The sequence below is a fragment of the Anopheles stephensi genome, chromosome 2, assembly GCF_013141755.1.
Source record: "Anopheles stephensi strain Indian chromosome 2, UCI_ANSTEP_V1.0, whole genome shotgun sequence".
Lineage (NCBI taxonomy): Eukaryota > Metazoa > Arthropoda > Insecta > Diptera > Culicidae > Anopheles > Anopheles stephensi.
The window spans coordinates 41053808-41065374 of NC_050202.1; the positions used below are offsets into that span (position 1 = coordinate 41053808).

At 46.3% G+C, this 11567-nt stretch overlaps 1 protein-coding gene and 1 non-coding gene across 7 annotated transcripts; one reads left to right on the forward strand and one right to left on the reverse strand.

The window, feature by feature from the left end:
• Positions 1-22: 22 nt before the first annotated feature.
• On the reverse strand, positions 23-94 carry Trnae-uuc. The gene has a single exon. It is a non-coding gene; the product is annotated as a tRNA-Glu (tRNA).
• A 285-nt stretch (positions 95-379) lies between these two features.
• On the forward strand, positions 380-9908 carry LOC118506324 (glycerol-3-phosphate dehydrogenase, mitochondrial). Of its 6 annotated transcripts, none has more exons than XM_036043275.1 (8): positions 380-524; positions 5550-5687; positions 5765-6031; positions 6115-6227; positions 6295-7855; positions 7941-8064; positions 8239-8900; positions 9401-9900. In XM_036043275.1, exons 2-7 carry the CDS (start codon positions 5583-5585, stop codon positions 8262-8264), a joined length of 2196 nt encoding a protein of 731 aa, XP_035899168.1. In that variant the 5' UTR covers positions 380-524; positions 5550-5582; the 3' UTR covers positions 8265-8900; positions 9401-9900. The 6 variants fall into 6 exon arrangements, with proteins under 6 accessions (XP_035899168.1, XP_035899172.1, XP_035899169.1 ...); XM_036043276.1 differs by having other exon boundaries at positions 449-555; XM_036043274.1 differs by lacking the exon at positions 380-524 and adding an exon at positions 3338-3522 and having other exon boundaries at positions 9401-9908.
• Positions 9909-11567: the final 1659 nt, after the last annotated feature.

Sequence of the window (11567 nt, forward strand, 5' to 3'; positions counted from 1 at the left end):
AGGCAGATATAAAAAAGTACTGTTCCCATACCGGGAATCGAACCCGGGCCTTCTGGGTGAAAGCCAGATATCCTAGCCACTAGACCATATGGGAGGGCTGCTGGAGGGCAAGTAAACAGCCATTTGGATTGAAAATGCCTTATCAGTTTGCAAATAGCTTCTTCTAAAAATTACTCCTTACACTATTTTTTAATTTAAAAAAAACCTTCTCTTCGACCTGTAAAGGTTTTTAAAAATATGTAGAGAAAAAGATAGTAATTCATCCATCAATTGAATGACCTATGCGTTGCAAGGTCAGCAGCTACTTTACGTTACTCATAGTCAGCTGTTGAAGCAGGTTTTCTACCGGAACCGATGCTCCGAAATGCTCTCTTTACTCAGTGTCCCCCGTTATTAGTAGCTCATGCGCACTTTTTCATTCACTCTCGCCGCTCGCCGGGAACGTTTAGCGTTCCACAGAGGAGTGAAAAGTCCGTAGTCTCGAGGAAACCTTCCAGCTAGTTGCACTTGCACAACCGTCGACGGTAAGGACAGACAGCGAGGGCGAGTTTCAATGTTAGTGTTCGCTAGTGGACTGGCGGATTTTGTCAACATATAATCGTACTTGTTGTTAGATGTGTTGTTTGTTCCATTCCTGGCCAAAGTGTGTAGTGCGGTACTTTTATAAGTTTCCCGTGTGATGAGTCGCAAGACGGAGCGCCATCGGTAGTGAATTTCATATGTTTGTGAAAATGCGGGGGTTTTGTGTTGTAATCAATCAGCTCAAACCAGTCCATTGACACACACACACACGTTCAGGAAAAAGTGTTCTGTAATCAAAACAAACAAAAGTTTTAAACTATCTCGTAACAGCAAGATATGCTTAACAAATGCATTAACACGCGTTTTGTTGCAAAAATGGTTTCATAGTTGATTTATTGCTCTATGAACAGATTTTACTACGTTTGTCCAACCCATGTGTGTGACACCTTCGTGTCCTCTCTTGGGCAGTAACGTACGTATTGTCATGCCCTCAGCGGTCGGGAATTATTTCTATTTTCGTACAATTTAGAAGCGAAAAATTTAATAACATCCCAAACGATTCTTTCTAGATGGTATGGCATGATGGGATGCAGCAGGTTTGGCGTGGTTAACTACGCTTGCCCGGGTACACGGGGTTTAGTGCTTGGTTTTTGCGTGGGAAACATTTATTATTGATCGTTAGTCGGGCAGCGGATGCTAGACAAACAGGGAGGTGTTGATGGCGGGTGAGCAATAACAAAGATTTTGTTAGGTTTTCCTTTTTCCAACTAGACCCGGTTAAGATGTGGCTAAAGACTAGATCCAGAGTTTATTTAAATAAAGCTCAGTTGTAAACGTAATGGGCATAACTTCGTTAAACAATTGGAGTACTGCTAGGGAAGTGCGTGTGAAAGCGAATAAAGCCCCAGGAGACAATTTAATCGCGATGACATTGAAAGATACCAATCATCGTGGAAGTGGCAAATGAATGGGGCCACGCGTCAATATAATGATGGTGTAAATAGAACTCTTGACGCTGTTCGATTGGTTCCGGTTGGTTCAGACCATCCTTATCGATAAAACTAGAGTCACTGAAAATTCGAAAAAAAATGGACTCGCGTCATCGCCCCGGATTACACAATCCCTTCTAGTTCGACCGATGCATTCTCGGTGCATCGGTGTCACGCCTGTAGTGTAAAAATGGCGGCAAACTAAACAAGTGGTGCTTTGCTGTTTGTTTGTATGCAATGCTCGCACTGTCACTGTACGCTGCATTTCGCATTTATGACTCCGCTATTTCATCACGATAAACGATTGCTCGGTAGAAGTGTGGACGGACGTTCAAAACACACTGGAGCCTTGCATCTTGGAGTGCACATATACCGTATGCACTCCACACACATACATACACATAAACGTTCGCCGGTCAAACAGTGCACTAGCTTGATGCATTTTCTCGTTCAGGGTCAACCGATGTTTAGCGAGAGAGAAGCTGGGATTGTTTTTTACCGGCACGTGTCAAAGGCGGGAGATCAAATAATGAGCTCAAATAAAATTAAAAAATCGCAGAAAAATTTGATTGGGATGAAATCTGCCAATGGAGAGTGAAAGAGCCGCTGGGATTTGCTTTGCTCTGCTCCGTCTATTTCTACAGGGCGGCCTGCATCATATTAAAAACTATCATTAGAACGGCATGTGTGTAGCATCCCCAGTGTGACGATGAACCGGCCAGTGCATGGTGTAGATTCCAGGGTTCGACACACAATTTGCTCAAGAGCGGACCAGACAGTCAAAAGGAAGCCGGTATTCGCGAGCCAAAACAATTTTCGAAAAGCTGCTGCATGTTTTGGAAATAACTGTTTGTTTTATCGATTGTTAATTTAATTGCTACTATTGGCATGTTTTGAGGAATCAAAAAGGGGTCCGATTTTAGCAGAAATTTTGAAGTACAAACTATATGTGAAAGGAAATTTCTATTCTTGAATAGCCAGCATGCAATTTGTTCATTCAATGCCCAAGAAAATTTTTGAAGTTTATTTAGTCAGTCAGTTAGTGATTTTTTTTGAGCAAAATTTTGTCTGTGGATCTTTTTTTGGAAAAAAAATCCCTAGCCAAGGCATCATATGATGGTTAAGGTCTCGCAACAGCTCCTTAACTGCACTCAGAACCGGGAGGAACTAGTGCTTGTAGAACTAATCCATTGTTTTATCTGGTGGAGCTGGTGTGTATTGCCATTGCCAATACATATGCTAACATTGGCATTTGCATTTGCAATTGAATTTCGGTTGTCCACAAGAAGAAAATGTTGAAGAAAATTAGGTAGAAGAAATCACGTACCAATTTTTGTACGAGTTTTGATGACCCGCGGCGTCAATACTCTTGCCGATCCCTGATCAAGGTGATCGACAGTGCACCGACAGTGCATCGATCGCCAAAACTGATCGTCTGAAACCGGCGAGCCGGTACACGACTGTTGGCTGCTGTGCATCGCAAGTCTTGCCACTTCCTGTCCTGTCGAATTGTCTGCCTATTTATAGCCTGTTCTACCTGCCGGCTGGGTGAAGCAATCCGGTCACCGACTGCATCCTATGTTGGGGCAAGTGCGGCTGTTAGTTCGCTATGATATAATATAACCTGCACGCCAGCTCGCCCCTTACACGGCACTTAAACTTGGACCGCTGCCTGAAAGCTCAACACGATGCCGCGTCGCACGATGGAAACCGCGAGTTGGTTCTGCGGACACGCTTACCACCACAAAGGCGACGAGTACGATACGAACGGAGGTCGATGGCGGCCGGTGCGCCATTGTAGAGAAAGTGGGGAGGGAGGTATCGATGCCAGTGATGATATATCCGTTCACTTGCTCACCGGACGTCGTGGTCTCTGGTTGTGTCGAACGCTCGATCCTTGCGAAGTGTGGGCATTGTGAGCTCGGTACCGAGTTCGCCATCGGGAAAGTGTGACTATCAAAGACAGCAGCATCCATCATCGTGTCGGCCAGTCTCGTCCGTCAACGTTAAGGTAAAGGGGGCGATCCGTGTGTCCAGCATAGGAAAACAGGACACAACCAAGCTTCCAAGTGTGTCTAGTGTTGTGATCTAGTGGATCGTAACGAGTGACCCAGTTCTAGCTTTATCAATCGGTAGAATTAAATCGGACTACCGTTATATAATAGTCAGTTCCGTGTCTAAAAACTTACGAACGAACTATCGAAAGTGGACACAGGTGGTACAAGTGATGTGTGAGTGTAACGTACCAAACTGAAGATGGACATTCAAACCATGGAAATGGACGTTTTTGAAATCCGCAAGGGTGCGTTATTGCATTTGGCCTGAAATTAAGAGCGTTGCGCCACTTTTACTTAACAGCCCGTGAGTGATGTGAGCGCGATCCTTTTGGCGCTATTGATCGATTTACATAATCGCAACATCAGATAAAGGGTGTACGATCAAACCTTTTATAAAAACCCATTTGGTGTCACAGTGACCAAATTGCACGATCCTCCCCTTCTTTCGGTAGTAGAAGTATTAATAGAACGGAATGTAAAGTTTGCTGCCGTGTGGGCAGGTTTGATATTCCGTCTTAATTAGCTAACCGATCGGACACTGCTGTTGTGTGACTGTTGTGTGATCGCGGGGCAAATGACGGGAGCAGTAGACTTTCTCTATTATTTGTTGGTTCCTTTGACACGACAGCCGTGTGTCCCATGCCAACGATCTTTTCACGGTGATGTTCATTTCGCACTAGAAGTAAGTTAAATACGATCAGTACGATCAGCTGTGAACGACCCGTTTGTCGTCGGTGCGTTGGAGGTTTGAACAGGATCGCGATCATGTGCGCCTTCTCACTGTTGTGTGATCACGTGACTGCATGATGGTGTGCCGCGATTATTTTACTTCTATGCGTGATCTTGAATTGAGAACCGTAGCTGTTGGTGTAACGTAAAAGATTAAATAATCTAGCATTACAACTGGCACACAGCAACGTACAGCAACAGCACAGCAATGGTAGACGACGCTCTCTTGACTCATCGGCGTCAGTAGCGTGCAGTACGATACGATGATGTCATATGGGAACGAATCATACAACAAACGCTTTGCGAATTTTGAATGGTCTCACGCATGGCTACATTCGTTATGGACAACATTCCTCGCTCTCTTCGTTCCACCGTAGCACTGGTTTGTTGTTTACGGGTCTCCCAAACCGATTCGCGTGATGATGGAGAAGCAGTCTTCAAGGCCAAACATAAAACCTTCTGTCTCTGTCTTGTTGGAGTCTTATTCGTACAACCGATCACGCTGCACCCAAACAGCAGAGTATGAGTATGAGTTGTAGAGGTTCATTTATGTTTACTCCCTTGCCCCCACTCGCCCGATATCTCCTTTATATGACCTCTGTGCACGTAGATGCTTTGCTGCGCGACAGTCTACCTTTACAACACCGCCTGAGGATACCAGGCACGGTCACTGGCTTATCACGTGTAGAGTGAAACCATTCAGACACACAAAACGTCAGGTTTGAAGTTGAGAATTCCCTGTCACAGAAGGCGCACCAGGAAAAAAAAAAATGGCCCGCGTAGTGGACTACTATATTGCTTTTCAGGCCAGCGTATCGGCACATTTATCTCCAAGATGACGCCGCGCCGCAATAAAACGCGAACGAATTGAGAGGGCGCGCGCTCGCTTGTGTGTGATTGTGTTCTGCGTATTTCACACCAATTATGAGCAGCAAAACTTACATGCTCATCCGCATCTTAATGATGTCATTAAGCTGCTCAGCGACGAGTTTCCATAAGTTTATCTCCTACACCTGTTTGCTTGATGAGGAGGCGATAAAATGCACACACACACACACACACACTGTCACACGATCGGTCGAGGATCGGTTGTCCGGTACTGGATGAAGTTCAAGTGCATCCGCATCAGATAGTGCATCTATCAACTACATCTCTCCATGTAGCACGTGTGATGGGATCGTTGTTTCTTGTACGACAGTTTCACTGTTCCTAATCGATTGGTTGTTTCGCTCCGATCCATCCATCTTTTCAGCCGTCTTTCGCACGAACCCGCTAATCAGCAACCATGGCATCGAGACTTGGAAAGTTCGGTGTGACAGCGGCCGGTATCGCAATGGGGGCCGCTCTGTCCACCTATGCCCTTCAGCACAAAGATACGCCCCAGTATCAGGTAAGTTCAGCCAGCTAATAAACTGTTGTACCTGCTTCACCCTGCTCATGGTCTGCATGGTGCGATGTGCTTGCCAGGTTCAAATGGAGGAGATGCAGCGTGTTCGTCGTAAGCGCACATTGCCGCCACGATCAGAACAGATCCGAGCGCTGCAGAGTGGCGAAGAGTACGATGTGCTGATCATTGGCGGTGGTGCTACCGGCGCTGGCTGTGCACTGGACGCTGTGACACGCGGTCTTAAGACGGCACTGGTGGAGGCAGACGATTTCGCCAGCGGTACCTCGTCACGGTCTACCAAGCTGATCCACGGTGGCGTACGATACCTGCAGAAAGCTATCCTCGGTGTAAGTAAATCTTCGGCCCTATCTGCAAACCGAACTTCGCTAATGTAATGCTTGAATATTTATTTCCTTCCGGGGGCGTGCAGCTGGACATCGAGCAGTACCGGATGGTTAAGGAGGCTCTGCACGAGCGCGCATCCATGCTGCGATCGGCGCCACATCTCACGCGACCCTTGCCGATTATGCTTCCCGTCTACACGTTAGTGTTTTTGCACCATTCTGCACACGATCGTGGCGTTAATGTTTTCTCTCTTCGTTTGTTGTAGCTGGTGGCAGATTCCCTACTTCTGGGTCGGTATCAAGGCGTACGATTTCGTGGCCGGCGATCGAAATGTGAAAAGCTCGTACTATCTGTCACGATCGGATGCGCTGGAGCTGTTCCCTATGCTGCGCGGCGATAAGCTGTGCGGTGCGATCGTATACTACGATGGGCAGCAGGATGATGCGCGTATGAATCTGGCTATCGCGCTTACCGCCGCCCGTCACGGCGCCTCCATCACGAATCACGTCGAGGTGCTGGAGCTGCTGAAAAAGAAGGGCGACGACGGTAAGGATGTGCTGTGCGGTGCGAAGGTGCGCGACAACATGAGCAAAAAGGAGTGGACGATCAAGGCGAAGTGTATCATCAACGCCACCGGTCCGTTCACGGACTCGATCCGCAAGATGGACAACCCGACCGTGAAGGAAATCTGTTGCCCGAGCTCCGGCGTGCACATTGTGCTGCCGGGTTACTACAGCCCGCAGCAGATGGGTCTGCTCGATCCGGACACTTCCGACGGTCGCGTTATCTTCTTCCTGCCCTGGTTGAATGGCACCATCGCCGGCACCACCGATTCGCCATGCGACGTGACGCGCACACCGACACCGACCGAGGACGAGATTCAGTTCATCCTGAGCGAGATCAAGAACTATCTGAACAAGGACGTTGATGTGCGCCGGGGTGACGTGCTGTCGGCGTGGAGCGGCATCCGACCGCTCGTGTCCGACCCGAACAAGGAGGACACACAGTCGCTGGCCCGCAACCACATCGTGCACGTGAGCGACTCGAAGCTGATCACGATCGCTGGTGGCAAGTGGACGACGTTCCGCGCGATGGCGGAGCACACGATCGATGCCGCCATCAAGGCGTGCAACCTGAAGCCCGAGCGGGGCTGTGTGACCGATGGGCTGTGGATCGAGGGAGCTCAGGGCTGGACGCCGACCATGTACATCCGGTTGGTGCAGGATCTGGGGCTGGAGGTGGAGGTGGCCAAACATTTGGCCATCTCGTACGGCGATCGTGCGTTTGCGGTTGCCAAGCTGGCAACGCTGACTGGCAAGCGGTGGCCCATCATCGGCAAGAAGCTGCACCCCGAGTTCCCGTACATCGATGCGGAGGTGCGTTACGGCATTCGCGAGTATGCCTGCACCTGCGTGGACATGATTTCGCGCCGGCTGCGGCTATCGTTCCTGAACGTGCAAGCAGCGATCGAGGCGCTGCCAATGATTGCGGACATTATGGCAGAGGAACTGAAGTGGTCGAAGGACGAGAAGGAGCGCCAGATTAAGTCGTGCGAACATTTCCTACAAACGCAAATGGGCCACCAGGCGAACCGTACGCTAAAGGAGAAGGTACCGATCAATCTGTCCAAGCAAGAGGTGGACATGTACGTGAAGCGGTTCGAGACGATCGACAAGGAGAAGAAGGGCTACGTGTCGATCACGGACATTAAGCGCGCCATGAAGTCGTTCGGCGATGCGGAGGTCAGCGGCGAGGAGCTGCACGATATCCTGAAGGAAATCGACACCAACATGAACGGCCAGGTCGAGCTGGAGGAGTACCTACAGGTGGGGTAGCCAGGAAGAGATGGGAAACAAAAGATGGGTGGATGAGTTTCGAAAACCAATTGTCTTGCTTGCTCCCTGCTTTCAGATGATGTCCGCAATCAAATCCGGTTTCGTGTCGCACTCCCGGTTCGCGGCCGTCGCGGAACAGGAAGAAATCCGCAAGGAGCAGGAACGTCTACGAAAGCAGATCACCATCGAACGCTCTGGAGGTGGTTTATAAGCGTGCTGCAAGGGCAAACCAGGTGTCCCGAAGGAACGCCTAGGTTTGGGAACAACCTGCCAGTTCTCGCCCCCTTTTCTCTCTGTCTCTCGAGAAGGTAATTGCGAAGGAACACGGGACAACACTAACGTGGGCCTTTTCCCCCTTTTCTCTCTGTTTACAGCTACTAGTCAACGAAAGTCAAACTAAACCTAAGCGTGCACATGTGTCTGTCAACTGCAGCTACTAAAGCATGCCCTCAACCAACACCACCACAGTCGTGCATTTGTGAGGCTAACAACCAACCAAAGCTCGTCTCGCAAAACACAAACCTCATAGAAGAAACCCCGTTTTCCGTTGTTGTTAATCTGGCTGCAGTTTATTTATTTTCTGTTGTTGCATTTGTGCATTGTATGCAGCTATCTATCTATCCATGTATCTATCTGTACATGATTCCTACAGGTGGTGCAGGGTTTCGTCCATTAGACGAACCTGTGCTACCGAGGAATTGTGTCACACAGTAACTTATGCTACCTTGTAAGAACACACTGATGTACATATATTTGTTGTTGTAAGTCACAAGACATTTTTCGCTGTGCATCACCCAAAACGCATCGCCTTCCGGGAGCGAGAGCGAGACACACTCTCGTACGAAAGACAACGCCTAGAATACCTGTTGAAGCCTTGCGACGCTAGTAGGGGTTTTAGTAAAGTACTTATTGTAAAACGGCATCGAATGAACGATCAAGCTCTTCTCATCGATAATCGCTACAGAATATACAGGGGATTCATGTTTCGCAAAGCGCAAAGCGGATTCGTAAAGCGTTCATAGCCAATCAGTCATAGGTAACTTGATGAAACATTACAGATACTACTTAAAGGCTTTTCATTTACGGTGCAATCGCTTATCGCTGAACATTATCACACACCGACAAGCAAACGAACTTTAGAAAAAAGGGTGTTTGTTTGTTTCGATCATTTAAACTATTCGGGCTAGTGTTGGCAAATGATTTGTGGCAAAACACTTCCCTAATTGGCTTCGAATTGGAAATCATGCTTTTATTTATAACACGTTTATTTGTGTTTCTTTGTGTGTGTGTTTGTTTAACCTGTTTTATATTCGTTTGTGTTGTTAATGTTTTAGTGCCATCGTAGTTTTCGCAATATTGTCATTCGTTTATTTTTCCCCTCATTTCGTTTTATGTTTGTATTATGATTTTTTTGGTTGGGTTTTTCTCGGCTCGTTTACTGTCTTGCGAATTTTATTTAGCCAATGTGATTCTAATTTTCTTTTTTATTTGCCATTTTTCTCTCGTTACCCACCTACATGGGGCCTTGATTTTTAGGAAATTACCAACGAAGAACGCACCTCTATCTTGTGAGATTGGATCTACACGCTCACAAAGCAAAGCAACAACAAACTCCTGCTGATCATGTACGCCCAGCAACCCCCACCACCACCCTCATCCCCGTCCGTTCCTATTGGTCGGTAAATGTTAGGATAGGATATACAACAACGCAGTAGAACGCGGTACACGCGTCACGCTCGATCACAAATAGTCGTGTTGTAATCGTACAACAAAATCATCATTACTTCATTATCGTTTGGCGCAGAAGTCATCATCAATCAATCGATTTGTTAAACCTTGGCCGAGAAACGAACTAACTGAAGCGTCCAGTAAAAAAACTGTACTTTAAAACAACAAGCAATGCAGATGTTGAAGTGCACTTTTCGATTCAGAGTTTATGTTTGGTAAGGTTTTGAGGAAGAGTTTTAAGATTTAATAGGTAAGAAATAATGGAACAAAATACTACCGAAATAAAAGTTACGCGAGATAAATCTCTACCTGTGGACTAGTTTTGAAGCTACTTGCATGTAAGTAAGTGTATATTGCTGTAAAAAGGGTTTGAGAAAATTGGACGATGTACTCACAGATAAACCTCTCCAGTTGATACAAACGTGTCTTCCGCAACTATCTTGGACAAATCTGCATACTGTCTTCGCACTGTTCGACTCCATTTGATCCAGCCAGAGCTCACTGTGTTCCTCAACGCCTCGTGTCGACGAGCACTGCATCACGTGATTCAGCATGGCATTTTTCCGGCGTTGGCCATCGTTAGGACATATGATTTGCCAAACGCGACATACTCTCGTCTTTAGATTCGTTTCTGCTATTAATAGATCATCGAGTACAATGCACAAGGTATATCCAAAAGCTTCAACAAGACACTGTGGAACCTATCATTCCAGCAGCGTGAAGACTTTTTAAGTCCGTAAAACGATTTTTTCAATACCAGAAAAAGCTTTCAAGCCATGGGTAACTTCCATATAAATTTTCCCACGCAGGTCACCATACAGAAATGTGGTTGTCCCAATCCATTTTATGTGAAAAACAACGCCGTTGGACTCGTACTGCTAGAACTGGTTAAATAGTTATCAGATTGGCACTGGCGCGAATGCGTCGTGATATTTCGTCTCAGGCCTCTGTTGACAGTTCTTTAATAGCAATCTAGCTTTACATCCAATGTCTTTAATGTAATGAATTTGCATTCATGGTTGTAGCTAGTTTCTGTAGATTGTAGCTAGTTTCTTAACAACTCCTCAAAGAAATCCTTTAAAATAATCACTCGATTGGTTTCTATATCCTCCATTTCATCCGCACATTAGCTGTCAGATTCCAGAGTTGATATACTTGCTTCTTATTGTTCCACAGTCAATTAGGTCTTCTTCGCAAATTTGAGCTTCTCTTCATTGAGTTATGCATCCTTTGTATGTAGGTATTTCTTCGGTTAGCGTCTCCTAAACTTTCACAACTTCCATGAACAACTGTACGAAAAATCGAAAATTTTCGAATTTAAACTGTTTAGTAGGGCAATACCCGCACTGTCCTTCTTTAAGCAGCTTATAACCTAATGAACTTCAAATACGATAGAGTTTACTACGGATAAGTTTAACAATTCACTACAACCGTTCGCGGTAAGCCTGTTACAGAGAAAAGACTCAACTTAGCAACAGTATATAATTATGAGTCGTTATTCCACACTTTATTAAATTCACGATCCGTCGGCTGTAACGGCTGGAAGCAAAGAGAGCGGTTCGCTTTATCTGCTGCGTTATCGTCCTAACGCAGGTGAGCTCTCATCTAGTAGCGCGTCTACTATTCCTAGTTTAATGCTTAACAATAGATCTTAATCTAGTGTTACCATAATTATAACTATATTCTAATTTTAGAGCAGGCTATACATGATCGATGCCAATGTCCACTTGATATAATCTTTTTCTTTGGCCTACTTTGTCAACAATTTTACTTCAACAGAATCAGCTTGGTAGCTTCTAAACCAACGGCAGCGAGTCCGCATATTCGGGACAATTTCTTGTAGGCAACATTCAGGACTTCATAGTCCATTACACAGGCATTAGACCAGTAGTTTTTCGATAGCACTGATGACTTCATTCAGGCTCCTCTGCTTTCGGCGCATTATTCAGAACCTCTTGCATTTGCTAAGCTCAGG